The following is a 15,755-nucleotide window of genomic DNA, read 5'->3' as shown; positions in this document are numbered from 1 at the left end:
ACACCACGGCATGGTGGGACACGCGGAGCACCCCAGTGTGCAACTCCTGGGTTTGGGGCTCCACCGGGACCTCCGGGTACAGGCCCCGGTCCCGGTCCCGGTCCCAACCCCGTTCCTAGTCCAGGTCGAGGTTCCCATCCCGCTCCCGATTCGATCCAGGTCCAGGTTCCCATCCCGCTCCCGATCCGGTTCCGGTCCAGGTTCCCATCCCGCTCCCGATTCGATCCAGGTCCAGGTTCCCATCCCGGTTCCGATCCGATCCCGGTCCAGGTTCCCATCCCGGTCCCGGTTCCCATCCCGCTCGAGGTCCAGATCCAGGTCCAGGTTCTCATCCCGGTCCCGGTTCCCATCCCGATCATCGGATCCAGGTCCAGGTTCCCATCCCGGTCCCGGTTCCCATTCCGATCCGATCCAGGTCCCGGTTCCCATCCCGGTCCACGTTCCCATCCCGCTCCCGATCCCGCTCCCGATCCCGTTCCCGGTGCCCGCCCGCACGTGGCACGGCGCGCGCCGGCGACGACGTCACGCGTCGCATGTGACGTCACAAGTCGCCGCCTCCGTCATCGCGCGGCGCGGGCAGGCGGCAGTAATGGCGGCGGCGGCGGCGGCGGGAGGAGGAGCAGGAGGAGCAGCAGGAACAGGAGCAGCAGGAACAGGAACAGCGGGAGCCGTGGCGGCCCCGCCGCGGGGCATCCGCGCGTGGCTGCGGAGCGCGTTCCGCTTCGCCACCGACCGCAACGACTTCCGCAGGTCGGGACCGGGAACGGGGCCGAGATGACGGTCGGGATCGAGGCGGGCACTGGAATAGGGGTCGGAGTTGGGATCGGGATCGGGAGCCCGGTGTCTGTCCCCGGCCGGTGGCAGGAGCAGCGTGTCCGGCAGGAGCAGGGCAGGGGCTGTCCGTCAGTGCTGGGCGCTGTGAGGGGCCGCAATCCCCGTGTCCAGTTCTGGGCTCCGCACTTCAGGGGGGACACGGAGGGGCTGGAGGAGTCCAGGGAAGGGAGCGGAGCTGGGATGGGGCTGGAGAAATCCTGAGGGGCTTGGGGGGGCTCAGCCTGGAGAAAAGGAGGCTCAGGAGGGGCCTTGTCATTCCACAGCTCCCTGGCAGGAGGGGGCAGCCGGGGGGGATTTGGGATCTGCTCGCAGGGAACAGGGACAGGAGGAGAGGGAACGGCCTCAGGCTGGGCCAGGGGAGGCTCAGGTTGGAATTTCAGCAGGAATTTCCTCATGGAAAGGGTTAGAAAGGGCTGCCCAGGGAGATTTGGAGTGCCCATCCCTGGAGGTGCCACCTGGATGTGGCACTGAGGGCTCTGGGCTGGGCACAAGGTGGGGATCAGGCACAGCTTGGACTCGGATGAACTTCCCCAAGGTCTTTTCCAACCTCAATGATTTTGGGATTTTATTATTTCAGGAACCTGCTGGTGAACCTGGGGCTGTTCGCTGCCGGGGTCTGGGTCGCCCGGAACCTGACGGACATCGACCTGATGGCCCCACAGCCCGTCCCATAGCAGCGGTCAGTCCTGGCGTGAGGGCACTGAGGGGCTGGGAGGCTCCATGGGGTGGGATTGTGGAATGTCCCAAGTTGGAAGGGACCCACAGGGATCAAATCCAACCCCTGGCCCTGCACAGACACCCCAAAATCCCCCCCTGGGCATCCCTGGCAGCGCTGTCCCAACACTCCTGGAGCTCTGGCAGCCTCGGGGCCGTGCCCATTCCCTGGGGAGCCTGGGCAGTGCCCAGCACCCTCTGGGGAAGAACCTTTCCCTGATACCCAACCTAAATCCCCCTGGCACAGCTCCAGCCGTTCCCTGGGTGCTGTCCCTGCTCACCAGAGTTCGGAGGGACTCCAAATTATGGAATATCCCCTCAGGAGGAGCTGCAGCCCCCTGAGGCCTCGAGGCTGAACAAACCCCCCCAAACTCATCCTGACCCGCCCCAGGTGACACAAATCAGGGCTGAGCCCAACCCAGGGGCCCCAAACCCCACAGGAAACCCCTCTTTACAGAGGGTTTTGAAGCTGCCCCGTGGCAGAACCACCTCCCCTGATGGTGTTGAATCCCTGTCCCAGGAAGGAGCCGGAGCTGCCGGGAGCAGAGCTCGCCCTCCCGCCAGGACCGGAGCCGTGGGGCTGCTCTGATCCCGCCTGTCCTGCCTGGAGCAGTGACAAGGACAGAAGGTTGAATGCTGAGAGGGAGAATCGGTTTCCCACTTGTTCCTTCGGGAATTGTTTCCTCGAGGACGTGCACGGAATTTCCTCCTGTACCCCCCGCCCCCAGATGTTTATTAAAGTTTATGGAATAACAACAGGACCCGCTGGGAATTCTGGTTTTTGTTGTTGTTTTTTTTTTTTTTTTTTTAATAAGAAACTTCAGCTTACAAAAACAAGGTGTAAAAAGAGTAAAGATTTACAAAAAAAATCATAAAAACATGATTTATATTTCACACCCGAGAGCCAGAGGGACGAGCCCAGCCCCTGGGACCCATCAGCTGCTGCTGCCAGGGAAAATCCAGACTGGGATGAGCCCGGGGGAAACTCCAACCATGGAGTTTTCCTGGGAAATGTCTGTGTAAAGCTGGGATAGGTGAAGGAATGATGGCTGTGGTGGGAGGAGAAGCCTTTGGGTGTTGCATAGCATTGAGTGCCCCGGGCTGAGCTGTCAAAGGGCAGCTCTGGGGGACAGCGGGAGCCCCAGGGGGGAGTTGTGGCTGTGATTTACTCACAGGTTACACCCCAGCTCCTCCAAGGTGCTGTGGAGGAGCAGGAGCAGCTCCCAGCCCCGAGCTCTGGCAGTGGGATTCAGAATGGCTTCACATTCTTTGGACATTTTCACAGGAGTTTGAGTTTGGGACATTCTCCTGAAGCAGCTGCCCCTCAGCTTTGGGGACAGAACTGCCGCTCGTGTGCCCCCCTCCCTCACAAAAAACCCTCACTCTACTCCCCATAAAAATCCTTAAAAATGCTGTTTTCAAAGCTGGTGTTGGAACCTCCTGTAAGGAAACTGAAATTGCCTTTGAAGTCGGGATAATGGCAGTTATGCAGACACAGTTTCTGCGGGAAAAGGGGATTAATTAGGACGTTTCAGGCCCTTTAGAGTTAATCTCAGTTTTAATTTGCTCCCACTAATCCCCCCCCAGCCGTGGGTCAGGCTGGGGCCAGGCCATGCCATGGATCCAGGAGGTGATTTGGAGGTGTTGGGAACAAACCTGGCTGCAAGAAAAGCTGGTGAGGAGCCAGCTGGACAGAGCCAGGAATAGCCAGGAATGATGGAATATCCCGAGCTGGAAGGGACCCACAAGGATCATCCCTCAGGAGGAGCCCAGTGAGTTCTCCTCCTCCTCCTCTCCATCTGAACAAGCCAAGTGCCCTCACCCCCGCTCCTCAAGGCCCTTCATTTGTAGCCTTTAATTAATTAATTGGATTCTCTTGTCACTTGCTGCCACCTGGGAATGTCCTTGAGGAGGATACTCAGGCCTGGCACCCTCAGTGACATCAGGAGTGAACTTGGAGCAGAAATCTGAGGCTGTTCTGACTTAAAACCGCTGAAAAACGCAGAGAAATCTGATTTAGAACGGCTGAAAAAACTCCAGAAAAATGGGAGTTTGTGGAATCCACCCCAAACTCCAGGCCTGGCTCTTCTATCCCAAGGAATCACATCCTTCCTGTTTGCCAGGGGATTCCACAACGAAGGGAAAACTCCTCTCCTGCCCAACATCTCCCTGCCAGGAGCCTGGAATTTAGGCTGGGATTAACTTTTTTTTTTCTAAGTGCTGCAGATCAGCTTTAGCTCTGCCTCACTGAGTTCTCCACAGGCAGCAGAATCCTGCCCATCCTGCATGGAAAAGCAGCTTTGTAAGGAAAGGTTTTACTGGGAATTCATCCTCGTTCCCTCCCCGGATGGAAAGCTGGGGCTCGAGTTTGGGAGCAGCCTAAAGGCACCCCCAGAAATCAATCAACAATCATTAACTGGATGTGGAATTCATGTGGATTTTGATGATTTAAATTCAGGAATTGAGAGGATTTTAGGATGCCCCAGGATCCAGCTGCAATAAATGGAGCAGTGTTGGGGTGACAGACACCAAAAATCCATGGAAGTGCTGCTCAGGAAGCTGCCAGGCTCACAGGGAATCCTGCAAACACATTCACTCCATGTACAGTTAGTGATTATTAATCGATTTTTGGGGGTGCCCAGGATTATTAATTGATTTTTGGGTTTTTTTTTCCCCCATTTCTAAACCAGGAATTAACATCAGGGTTGGGACAGAAATGATTCCCATCCTAAAAAACCCCACTGGAATTTTTCCTCCTTGATCTGACAGATTTCCAGGCCAGGCAAGGCTTGGATGTTGTAAAAAAAAAACCCTAAAAATCCAAATTTAATTCACCTTTGAGGCAGTAAATTCCGAGACATTCGTAAGGAATCCTGCCAGATCCTGCTGCATTTAGGGAACCAAAACCAAACCTTTTTTATCAGCGCTGTTGCAAACGAAAAAACAGGAGAATATGACCCCAAAATGATATTTAATTGTTAAAAAAGACATTTATTTTAGGCTCAGAAGGCAGCATCTTGGTGGGAATATGGGAAATGGGAATTTTTAGGGGGACAGGAGACCTCGTGTGACTTTGCCCAGGGACAGGAGGTTCAAAATCCCAGAAAAGAGTGGGATTTGGGAGCCTTTCCCCCACAACAACCAAGGTTGGCAGCTTGTGTTTATCTGACAGGACAAAGGGAGGAAAAAAAGGGAGGAGGAGAAAAACTTTGAGAACTTCCCTGCCTGGAAATGGAACTTTTTATTTTTTTTATTTTTTTCCTTTTTTTTTAAAAACCCTCCTATTTTAGGTTATTTCACCTGTAACCACTTAAAAAAATAACCCAGATGAACAGACATCAGGTCTAATATTCAGATTAAAACGTGAAATGTGAACAGCCAAGCCCCAAAACTACAAAAACCACACCTGAGGTGCAACTGTAGGCTGAGAAGTGACTCTGGATAGTCCACTAAGGCTCTGTGATTCCCACAGAATTCCAAAATCAGGCTGATTTCAGAGACAAACTTTGTTTTTTTTGTTTTGTTGTTGTTGTTGTTGGGGGGTTTTTTGTAGCCTCTCCAACTCCATGTGGAATTACTTGGGATTTCACTACATTCCTTCCCCCTTGGGTGGCCCTGCAGGAATAGAGACCTCAAAGGATCTGGGCACCACCCTTGTGACCACAACAATTAAGTGACATTTTTCACTGCTTTTTCACCCCAAAAGCAGTGACAGAACCCCCCCCTCACTGTGCCATTCCCACCACCCCGTTCCCCTGAGGAAAACCAACCACGTTTGTACAAAAAGCAGGAATTTGCCTCCCCAATTCCAACTTCTGCTCCCACAGCTTTCCCAAACTCTTCCCAATCCTGGTGATGCCAGCAGAAACCTGGGCACAGGCTTTGGTTTGGCTGCCACACAGAGATGGCACACAAGGACATTTCTGGTTTGTTTTTTTTTTGTGTGTGTGTTAAAACACATTTTTGTGTGTTAAAACACATTTTTGGGGTGTTAAAACACATTTTCTCCAGAGCAGAACTGCATTAAAATCCCATTTGGAGGGAATTCAGCTGCCAGCTGAGTTCAGCCCACAGGAAGCAACCCCGGAGTGTGGCACAGCCCCAGCGCCACTGACACACAGAGCTGCTGGCAAAGCTTCTCCCAGGGCACAGAAATCGGTGTCAGGGGGGCAGCAGAGGGAAGGATTGAGGAGAATTGAAACCTTTCTCCAGCAGGAAGAGCTCTGGGAGCAGCCAGCTCCTTCCCAGGGACTGGGATTCACCTGGCAAGGCTGGCCACTCGAGGGGAGGGTACTGTACCTGCTCCTCTTGGAGTTGGATCGGGATTTTTAGGGATTGAAGGGTGTTGGAGGCAGGTGGATTCTCCTGTTTCCTGCTTGTGCTCATTCCTCTTTGACAGGGGATGAATGAAAAGCATCAAACTTCCTAATTTCGTTGGTGGTTTTTTTTTGGGGGGGGGGAGCCAACAAGACACTTGAAAGCCAAGATTCTGCCAACAACCAGAACCAGCTCCAGAGGCTTTCCCAGACAAACATCCTGCTCTGAGCCCATTCCTGCAGCCAGTGGGTTTTCCCCACCAACAGGGGGTAGATGAACACCAATGGTTCCCAAAAGAAGCTGGGAGTGTCCCCCCCTCCCCATCATGGGAATGTCAGTCTTCTGTCCTTGTCACTGGTTTTGGGTGGCACCTGAGCTTGGAGTTGTTTTTCTGAGATTTCTGCTTTGTCCTGCACTGTTCTCTGAGTGTAGAAGAGGATGTAGGCCTGGGTCTTGCACACCTCCTCCACGCTACATACATTCAGTTTGGAGTCATTGCAGTGCACCCAAAAACCTGGGAAACAAAAGGAAAAAGAGGCTCTTAGCTGAGGCAGGATCCCTTTGGATTTTGGAACTGCTCACAGGAAACATCCACAGGAGAAAAGGCACCTCTGGCTTTTCCTCTAACCTGGAAAATGTTTTTAATATATGTATTTTTTTTTTTTTCTGGTGCTTTAGAAATAGCAAATCTTCATTTAATCAGCCCCAAAAGCTCAATTAGGCAGACAAAAAAAATTCCCTGGGGCCAGGCAATTTGTCCCTGCTCGTGCAGCCAGGAGGCAGAGTCAATCCCGATCCAGCTGCTGGGATCTCACAGCCAGCCCCCTGCGGATGTTATTCATGAATAGTTCCTGTCCAGCCTCAAAACACTTTCTGTTCATCTCCTCATCCCAAGGATCCTGGAGCAGCTCCACGGAGTGCCTCTGCCTGGCAGAATGGAGCATTCATGCTGCTCCCAGCCAGCAGGAAAAGGCTCCCCAACAACCCCCACCCACACCCAAAGAAAAAAACCAGAAACGACAAAAAATATTAAAAAACAGCAATACACTGAGGAGGGGGGGGTGGAGACAAAACTACTCAAGGGCAGGGAGGGGATTCCAAGTGATGCCTTAGGTTTGAACTTTGATATTTTTCCAGGAGTTTCCTGCAGCCTGTTCACTGCTGGGCACACATAACAAAGCCTCTCCGGGCCCGCTCTCCCAGGACACCCAGACCATCCTAGGCCCAAAAAATACAAACCAAAAGCCTCTAAAGTGGGGGCAAGCTTGGGGAAATGACCTCATTAAGTGAAGCTTTAATTGGAGAATTGATGCTGCTATGCAAATGAACCAAACCTATAAAAGGGTGACCTATAAAAGGGTGAAGAACTCGTGACCTGGAGTCCATCTCGGGGTCCACCTCAGGGTCCACCTCGGGGTCCACCTCGGGGTCCATCTCGGCAGTAGCCTCAGGCTCCCCACGGGGTACCTTTGAAGGCCTTTCAAATGAATACCTACCTTTATTCCCTTATTCTTGTCTAGTCTCTGTTTTTAGGTGGCCTCTCAAGGCATCACAAGGAATCCTGAGGGAGGGAAGAGGAGTGGGTTGGGATTTCCCCGTCCCCAGCACACGCACCTCCCTCCGTGTTGTAGCAATAGGCTGTGTAGTGTCCTGAGCCAAACCCCTTCCCGTGATGCATCACCACAGCCGAGAGGTCATAGACAAAGGTCTCTGTGGCAAGGGAGGACAGAGAGTCCCTGCAGCAGTAAGGTTCCATGTTTAATACCTGCTCAAAGAGGACATGGACCCCGATCTTCTCGCGGTGATTGCGCTCAGACCACCTGCGAACACAAAGAGCACGCTCGGCATCTGCTCGGGGCCCTGGGTGGCACTAAATCCTGGGTTTTCAGCCCAAAATCCCCTGCAGCCACCCCTCACACAGAGCTCCTGCTGCTGTTCGGGGTGCTGGTTGTACATGGGGTCTCCTGACTTTGAGGGGTTTTGTTTTAGGTGGGATCTCCTGATAATTTTTTTTGGTTTAGATGGGATCTCCCTGTGCCATTGATGATTCTTGGTTTAGGTCGGGTCTCCTTCTGTCACTGATGACTTTTATTTGAGGTGGGGTCTCCTGCTATTGGTGATTTTTATTTGAGGTGGAGTCTCCTTCTATTGATGATTTCTATTTGAGGTGGGGTCTCCTTCTATTGGTGATTTTTATTTGAGGTGGGGTCTCCTGCTATTGATGATTTCTATTTGAGGTGGGGTCTTCTCCTGCTATCAATGATTTTTATTTGAGGTGGGATCTCCTGCTATTGGTGATTTTTATTTGAGGTGGGGTCTTCTCCTGCTATTGGTGATTTTTATTTTAGGTGAGGTCTCCTTCTGCCATTGATAATTTTTGTTCTAGTCGGGATACTGTAGAGCCAGATTTCTCCTGTGACCACCTTTAAAATGCTCATTTCTACCAATGAAACCCCCCCATATCCAGCCTAACCACTTTAGAAACTTGTTTTAATATTTTGAGCTTTTTCTGCTTTTTATTCAGCAGGTAAACACCCAATATTGGCATTTAACCCTCGGTCTCCCACCTTCAACAAATCTTTCACTCAACTTATTGACTTCTCCTCCCAAGCCACCTGAAAACTCGAGTAAAACTCAAGGAAATTAAGGATTAATATGCACAAAATCTTAAATTGTGGCAGAAAACACCCTGCAAACAGGCAGCATGAGGGGGGTTCACAAAGCTGATGGCTCAGAAGTTACACAGCTGCCTTTGGCAGGAATTGAGGGAAGTTAAAGGCCCACTTTTGGTCACTTTTTCCCCAAAAATCAGGGCCCAGTGGCTCACCTGAAGCGTTTAAGGTGCAGCCGGAGGACCTGAGGTAGTCTGTAGATCAGCAACTGCTTTTTAGCTTCGCTCAGAACAAGAGGTTTAGGAGAAGACTTTCGCCGTTTGCCTGCCAAAAAAAAACCAACCAACCCCAAAACCCCCAAGGCAAAGATTATTAGGATCCAATTCATTCCCCAAAGACAAAAACCAGCACAGGGTGAACTCTTTTATTCCAGCACAGGGATGGCCACAGGAATAACCATTTCTGAATCCCTCCAGAGAGCAGGAACTTCTGGGGGGATCAAAACTCTCCCTTTCTCCTCAGCACACAAACATTTGTCACCTGTGAGCTGTTCCTGCTGGAAAAACACCAGGAATACTGAGCCAGAGCTCAGGCCAAAGATAATCCTGGGCTGCAGCAGTTCCAGCAGGTGAATTCCAGCACACAAATATTCGATGTTTTATTCTCTCTGCTGCTTTGAGCTTCTCACAGAAGCTTTTAGTAGCAGGTTCCAGCAGCTCGAGAGGATTAAAAGAAGGCACAAAATGCAACAGCAAAGCTGGAAAAGAGGGAGAATTCCTCCCTCCTCTTCCCAGGAAAGACAGGTGGCTGCCAGAGCTCCCAGTCAGGACTGTAGCTGTTAATTGGATTTGTGCCCCTCAGTGCAGCCCCAGCTCAGAGCAGATGGGGGCTGCTCCTGCAGCAGGTCTGCCACGCAGTGCCCCAACTGCTCCTGGCACTTGGGGCCTTTTCCCTGACTTTTTCCAGCTGGAAAACGCTCCCTCAGCCATTTAGAATTCCTCAGCCATTCACAATCCCTTAAAAGCCATTTAATTCTGAAGTAGCCATTAAAATTCATTTCTTTTTTTTTTCCCCCCTCCCAAAGAAATCAAAGCAAACCGAGTTAAGATGAAGCTGAACTCGCACAATTTGTGGATCAGGATTGATTCCAGGCATATCTGGCTCTGTTCCAAGCACATCTAGTCAGGGATTATTTCCCAACACTCTGGGAAGATGTTTGGTAACAGATTTGCCATTTGATGGAGAACAGATCCCTGCAAATATTTGCTGCTCCAGCTGCTCGGTTGCCACTCAAACCATGGGCATTTTCCTCCTGAGGGAATCAACATTTGCCATAAAAACCTGCATGGGGAAGTATTCCAATTCCAAGGAATTTCAATCCTGTGTGAGGATATAAAGGGATTTTCAGGGATAAAAGGACTTTTCACTCCGAGCTGCTGCAGGAAAGGAGGAATCACTTTCTGGCTGAGCACAGCAAACACCTCCCAGGTGATGGTAACACATTCCCAGGGTATTCCCAGCTCTGTGCTTCCAGAGAAAATGCCCACGGAGAGTTCAAACTCCCACCTGGCACCTTGGGAACTCTGATTCCTGGCTCAGGGATTCACTGAAGAACAGGCAGCACAGAGGTGATGTGTGAGAAAAGCTTTCCTGCCACGCAGAGATGAGCAAAGTTCCTTCTTTTGCCTTGAAATCCAAAAAATTCTCACCCCCAGAATTTTTGAAGTCCTCTCCAACACAAGGGAGAGCAACTCTGAACATGCTCGGGTTAAACCTGTGGGGAATTGTGCTGCTGGGTGCCAGAGGTGAGAGAATGTGGCAGATGGAAAAATGACATGGCAGGGGCAAAAAATGGCCCAGCAGAGGCAAAAATGACAAGGCAGGGGCAAAAAATGACATTTCAGACTGAAAAATGATATGGCAGAGCCAAAAAGTGACATTTCAGATCAAAAAATGTCACGGCACAGCCAAAAAATGACATTTCAGATCAAAAAATGACACAGCACAGCCAAAAAATGGCCCATCAGAGCCAAAAATGACAAGGCAGGGGCAAAAGATGACATTTCAGATCGAAAAATGACACGGCACAGCCAAAAAATGGCCCATCAGATGCAAAAAATGACACGGCAGAGCCAAAAAATGACATTTCAGACCGAAAAATAACACGGCAGAGCTAAAAAATGGCCCATCAGATGCAAAAAATGACACGGCAGAGCCAAAAAAAGACATTTCAGATCGAAAAATAACACGGCAGAGCCAAAAAATGGCCCATCAGAGCCAAAAAATGCCACATCAGAACCCAACCGGAGCCCAAAGGAGCCGAAGCCACGAACAGGAGGAACCCAACCAGCAGCAGCAGGCAGGAAAAGGAGATTTCCCCACCCTTGCAGGCCCCAATCCGTGTCTCCAGGCACGCAGGAGGTGCTCCCTGGCAGGGCACAGTCCCAGCCCACTCACTGTTGCACTGGTCACAGGCGTAGATCCTCCCCTCCAGGGCCTCGGTCTCGGTGAATTTGGCCAGCATCTCGGTCAGCATGCACTCAGCCTGCTGCACTGGGACAAGCCCCTTCTCCAGGGAGTGGTAGCGCTCCGGGAATTCCAGGGAAAGGTCCCAGAAGGGCTCCACGGTGTTGGATTTGTAGTTGCACGTCCTGCAGGTGACCTGCGGGGGGAGGACAGGGACACGCAGCTGATGGAGCTGGGACAGAGGGAGGTGGGGCTCAAAAAAAAAAGCAGAGCAGCTCCACAGGCAAAGATCTGGAAATACTTTTTATGTCCAGTCTGAAATGATTTCAATTCCTTTCTCGTTTTTTCAAAGAAAAATCCTTCACTGTTACGGGATTTATTTCCTTCCTCAGACAAACAGAAGAAACACCAGCTCACAGATGGGCAAAGGCACCTGGGATCTGGTTTCTGCTACAAAAAGTCAGCGTTTTTCATCCAACCTTCCTTCCACAGTCTCTTTTCTTTCCCTGAATATTCAGAGTGTCCAATTCCTTTAATGATTTGTCTGCTATGTAAAAATTATTCATGGAAGGAGCCCGAAAGGACCAATTTTAGGTGTGCTGGTTTTCTTATGTCACCCCAGTGCATCGTAAATAACAGCAGGAAAAGTTTTCATGGAATTACTGAGGTTGGAAAAGCCCTCCAGGGTCATCAACCTGTGCCCGATCCCCACCCTGAGCACTCAGTGCCACATCCAGGTGGCACCTCCAGGGATGGGCACTCCAAACCTCCCTGGGCAGCCCTTTCCAAGCCTTTCCATGAGGAAATTCCTGCTGATCTCCACCCTGAGCCTCCCCTGGCCCAGCCTGAGGCTGTTCCCTCTCCTCCTGTCCCTGTTCCCTGCGATAAAATCCCAAATCCCCCCCAGCTGCCCCCTCCTGCCAGGGAGCTGTGGAATGACAAGGCCCCTCCTGAGCCTCCTTTGCTCCAGGCTGAGCCCCCCCAAATCCCTCAGGATTTCTCCAGGCCCTTCCCAGCTCCCTCAGGATTTCTCCAGGCCCCTCCCAGCTCCCTCAGGGTTTCCTCAGCCCCTTCCCAGCTCCCTCAGGACTTCTCCAGGCCCTTCCCAGCTCCCTCAGGATTTCCTCAGCCCCTTCCCAAATCCCTCAGGACTTCTCCAGGCCCTTCCCAGCTCCCTCAGGGTTTCCTCAGACCCTTCCCAGCTCCCTCAGGATTTCTCCAGGCCCTTCCCAGCTCCCTCAGGATTTCTCCAGCCCCTTCCCAGCTCCCTCAGGGTTTCCTCAGACCCTTCCCAGCTCCCTCAGGATTTCTCCAGGCCCTTCCCAGCTCCCTCAGGACTTCTCCAGGCCCTTCCCAGCTCCCTCAGGGCTCCTCCAGGCCCTTCCCAGCTCCCTCAGGGCTCCTCCAGCCTCTCCAGTTAAACTCTGAGGCAAACACTGACCACAAGAGGAGCCAGCAGACAGGAAAGGAGCTCAGTGCACTAAAGGGGGTTTGAAACTCAACGCAGCACTTGCACACCAGGGTTCCAGGAGCACAATAAACAGCTCAGGAGTTATTTATAGCGGATTTCAGCAGCAGATAAATTCCACTGATTTGTATCTTCGCACCACAACAGGGTCTGACCCAAGCACAACGCACCAGCCAAGGGCTGAGAGACACAACTGAGCACAGAACGTGGAGGAGCCCAGGAGAAATTAAGAGTGGAAATGATTCAAACGAACCTGAGCTCTGCTCTCTGTGACAGCAGCCAGGGAACGGCTGGAGCTGTGCCAGGGGGATTTAGGTTGGATAATGGGAAAGGTTCTTCCCCCAGAGGGTGCTGGGCACTGCCCAGGGGGGAATTTTGGGGTGTCTGTGCAGGGCCAGGGGTTGGATTTGATCCCTGTGGGTCCCTTCCAGCTCAGGTTATTCTATAATTACATGAAGCACAACTTCAGACATCCTTTCCCTGAAAGCCAAAAGCTTTAAGTGGAAAAATCCACCTTTTAATCTCTCCAACATGCACCAAGTCCTAAGGAATGCTGAGCTCAGTGGCTCAGGGAAGGGTGACAGAAATTGTCCTGACAACACACAGAGAGCACAGTTCATGTCTGATCTGGCAAACCACCAGTTCTGCTCCCGTTTCATGTCTCCTGGAAAGCAAAGGGAGCTGGGACTTTCAAAATGCCTGGGGGATTTTGGGACTCTGGGGCTCTTCCTTGTGGGGAATGACACATTTCCAACAAGGAACAGCACAGGAAAAAAGAGACCAAACAGCACCACAGGCGCTTTCACCTCCCACACAAACCTCTGTTAAGAACATTCAGTGTCTTTTGTGCTGGCAAAAAAAAAAATTGTCACAAAGAGCTTGTCCTTTAAAGCACCAGAGGTGCCTCATCGTGTTCTTCCCAGGCACAGAAACACCACCAGAAAGGGGCAAAAGGAATGCAAAGGCACCTTAAAAACACATTCAAACCTTAAAACCAAGAGCTCAGGATTTCTGTACTTGTGCAGGTTTCATCCTCAAGCGGCAGAATTGGGGTGAATTTGTGATAAATGCGACAAGGATGGAAATGATGGCACCTGCACAGCAACCCAAGGGTTTTTTTCCTTGGGAATTGCTCCTAAGCCACTCCTTGATGGGATCCTCAACACACGGAGCCTTTGCTCCTCGGTGGGAACGGCTCCAACCGATCCCCGTGGAAAAGCAATTCCATACCTGGCTCAGCAACTGCCCATGGAAAATGGTGTTGACCACCTTGAGGACCTGCTTGGTGAGCTTCCTCTGCGAGAAGGGGATGAGGATCCTGCGCTTGGTCCCCTCGGACTCCAGCTCCTGCTGGACCTTGTCCAGCAGCTCGCAGAGGAATTCCTGAGCGTCCTGCTGGTCGTAGCCGCGGAAGGCGGGGATCAGGCTCCACACGGAGTGCAGCATGGCAAACGGGGACACCAGGGCCCACTTGCCAGACCACATCACTCTGAAGAGGGTGTGCAGCTCGTGGCACAGGGAGATGTGCTTTGAGCTCGGCTCCTTGGGCTGGATCAGTTCTAAACTCCGGCTTATGGAGGAGCCCCCGTTTAAGCCAGCTGGCGAGCTCTGCGTGCCAGACGATCCCACCTTGTCAGGCTTCCCTGGCTCGTTTGCAGCAGCGCCATTTGCCAGTTTGCCAGGCATCCTGGCCCTCCCGTTCACAGTTTTAGCTAAAAGTTCTTCCGTTTCACAGAGATCAAGAGTCAAGAAACATTCTCGGAACTTCTGGAGGTGGCTGAGCACCTGCAGGATGGAGTTCATGTAACAAGTGTTGCCCAGGTTCCTCAGCCCCGTCACCCCGGGCGTCATCAGGGGCTGCCGCCGGATGGAGTAGAACTGCTTCAATCTGCTGCTCTGCACCTGCCTTGAGGTAGGGGAAGCGGTGGCCACCTCCCTGAATTTCCTTGGGATCAAGCTCTCCCTGTGCACGTGGGACAGCAGCCTGGCGCTCTTCCTCGGCGGGGGGTTCGCCAGCTCCTCCAGGAGCCGCCTCTTCACCTCCTGCCGCCGCCGCCGAGCCGCTTCCTTCTTCTTCTCCAGCTCCTCCAGCTGTTTTTTTTCCTTTAATTTCAGCTGCCCCCGGGAGCTCTTGTGGAACCAGGTGCGCAGCGCCCTCGCCAGCAGGGCCTGGCGCCGGTGCCACAGCGCCGTGAGCATCTGGGACTGGCCCTGAGGGCTCCTCCTCCACACATCCTCCGCCAGCGCCATGGAGCGCAGCGTCCTCCCGCTCCTCTGCCCCTTGATGGCCGACAGGGAGCTCCTCAGCAGCTTCAGGTCCCCCTCGGGGTTGTCGTTCAGGACGTAATCCTGGCAGAGGTAACAGAAGACGTAGAGGTCGTGCACTTCCATGGCCAAGGGGTGCCGGGTCTCCTGGAAGTGCCTCAGGGCGTGCTCCTCGATGTAGCGGCCGCAGGCCACGTGCGAGCACTTGAGGCAGGCCCAGAGCGACTCGGTGGTGTGGCAGTCCACGCAGTGCCACTTCTGCGGGTTCAGGATCGAGTGGTCCTGGGCGAGTCGTAGCCGCCCCACATGTTTGCATCTATCCATGTCTCACAGCAGGAGTCGCTGCTCTGACCTGGGGAGGCAAACAAACACAAGGAAAAGGATTTTAGAGTTGTGACGTGCGCTTGAAATCTCTTTTCTTATGATTATGGAATATCCTGACTTGGAAGGATCATCCCCTTGCACGGGACACCCCAAACTCCCCACATTTGTATCTATCCATGTCTCACAGGAGGAGTCGCTGCTCCGACCTGGGGAGGCAAAAAACACAAGGAAAAGGATCTGAAATCTCTTTGTAGGGTCATGGGGTATCTTGACTGAAAGAGGGCCAAAAGGATCATCAAATCTGACTCCTGGCCCTGAACAGGACACCCCAAATTCCCCACTTTTGCATCTATCCATGTCTCATAGGAGGAGTCACTGCTCTGACCTGGGGAGGCAAAAAACACAAGGAAAAGGATTTTAGAGCTGTGACGTGTGCTTGAAATCTCTTTTCTTATGATTATGGAATATCCTGACTTGGAAGGATCATCAGATCTGGCTCCTGGCCCTGCATGGGACACCCCAAATTCCCCACTTTTGCATCTATCCATGTCTCATAGGAGGAGTCGCTGCTCTGACCTGGGGAGGCAAAAAACACAAGGAAAAGGATCTGAAATCTCTTTGTAGGGTCATGGGATAGCTTGACTGAAAGGGAGCCAAAAGGACCATCAGATCTGACTCCTGGCCCTGAACAGGACACTCCAAATTCCCACTATGTGCCTCAGAGTGTTCCACATCCTGACTTGGAAGGGACCCAC

General features: G+C 52.2%; 2 protein-coding genes across 8 annotated transcripts in view; one reads left to right on the top strand and one right to left on the bottom strand.

The window, feature by feature from the left end:
- Nucleotides 1-574: 574 nt before the first annotated feature.
- On the top strand, nucleotides 575-2,320 carry TOMM6 (translocase of outer mitochondrial membrane 6). Of its 2 annotated transcripts, none has more exons than XM_039565118.1 (3): nucleotides 575-750; nucleotides 1,412-1,513; nucleotides 2,073-2,320. In XM_039565118.1, exons 1-2 carry the CDS (start codon nucleotides 590-592, stop codon nucleotides 1,506-1,508), a joined length of 258 nt encoding a protein of 85 aa, XP_039421052.1. In that variant the 5' UTR covers nucleotides 575-589; the 3' UTR covers nucleotides 1,509-1,513; nucleotides 2,073-2,320. The 2 variants fall into 2 exon arrangements, with proteins under 2 accessions (XP_039421052.1, XP_039421051.1); XM_039565117.1 differs by having other exon boundaries at nucleotides 2,069-2,320.
- Nucleotides 2,321-3,991: 1,671 nt separating this feature from the next.
- The window catches only part of USP49 (ubiquitin specific peptidase 49), a 29,328-nt gene continuing 17,564 nt past the window's right edge, over nucleotides 3,992-15,755 (bottom strand). For 5 of the 6 annotated variants that reach the window (XM_039565112.1, XM_039565109.1, XM_039565111.1 and 2 more), the window contains 5 exons: nucleotides 13,642-15,028; nucleotides 10,935-11,139; nucleotides 8,693-8,801; nucleotides 7,480-7,685; nucleotides 3,992-6,379 (listed from right to left, as the gene is read on the bottom strand). In XM_039565112.1, coding sequence (XP_039421046.1) covers nucleotides 6,189-6,379; nucleotides 7,480-7,685; nucleotides 8,693-8,801; nucleotides 10,935-11,139; nucleotides 13,642-15,000 — 2,070 coding nt within the window. In that variant the 5' untranslated portion in view covers nucleotides 15,001-15,028 and the 3' untranslated portion in view covers nucleotides 3,992-6,188. Of the gene's footprint in view, nucleotides 6,380-7,399; nucleotides 7,427-7,479; nucleotides 7,686-8,692; nucleotides 8,802-10,934; nucleotides 11,140-13,641; nucleotides 15,029-15,755 lie in introns of those variants that run through there. The other variant, XM_039565114.1, reaches the window with a different exon arrangement.

This window comes from Corvus cornix, chromosome 26 (genome assembly GCF_000738735.6).
Source record: "Corvus cornix cornix isolate S_Up_H32 chromosome 26, ASM73873v5, whole genome shotgun sequence".
NCBI lineage: Eukaryota > Metazoa > Chordata > Aves > Passeriformes > Corvidae > Corvus > Corvus cornix.
This window is presented reverse-complemented; position numbering and strand designations above follow the sequence as displayed.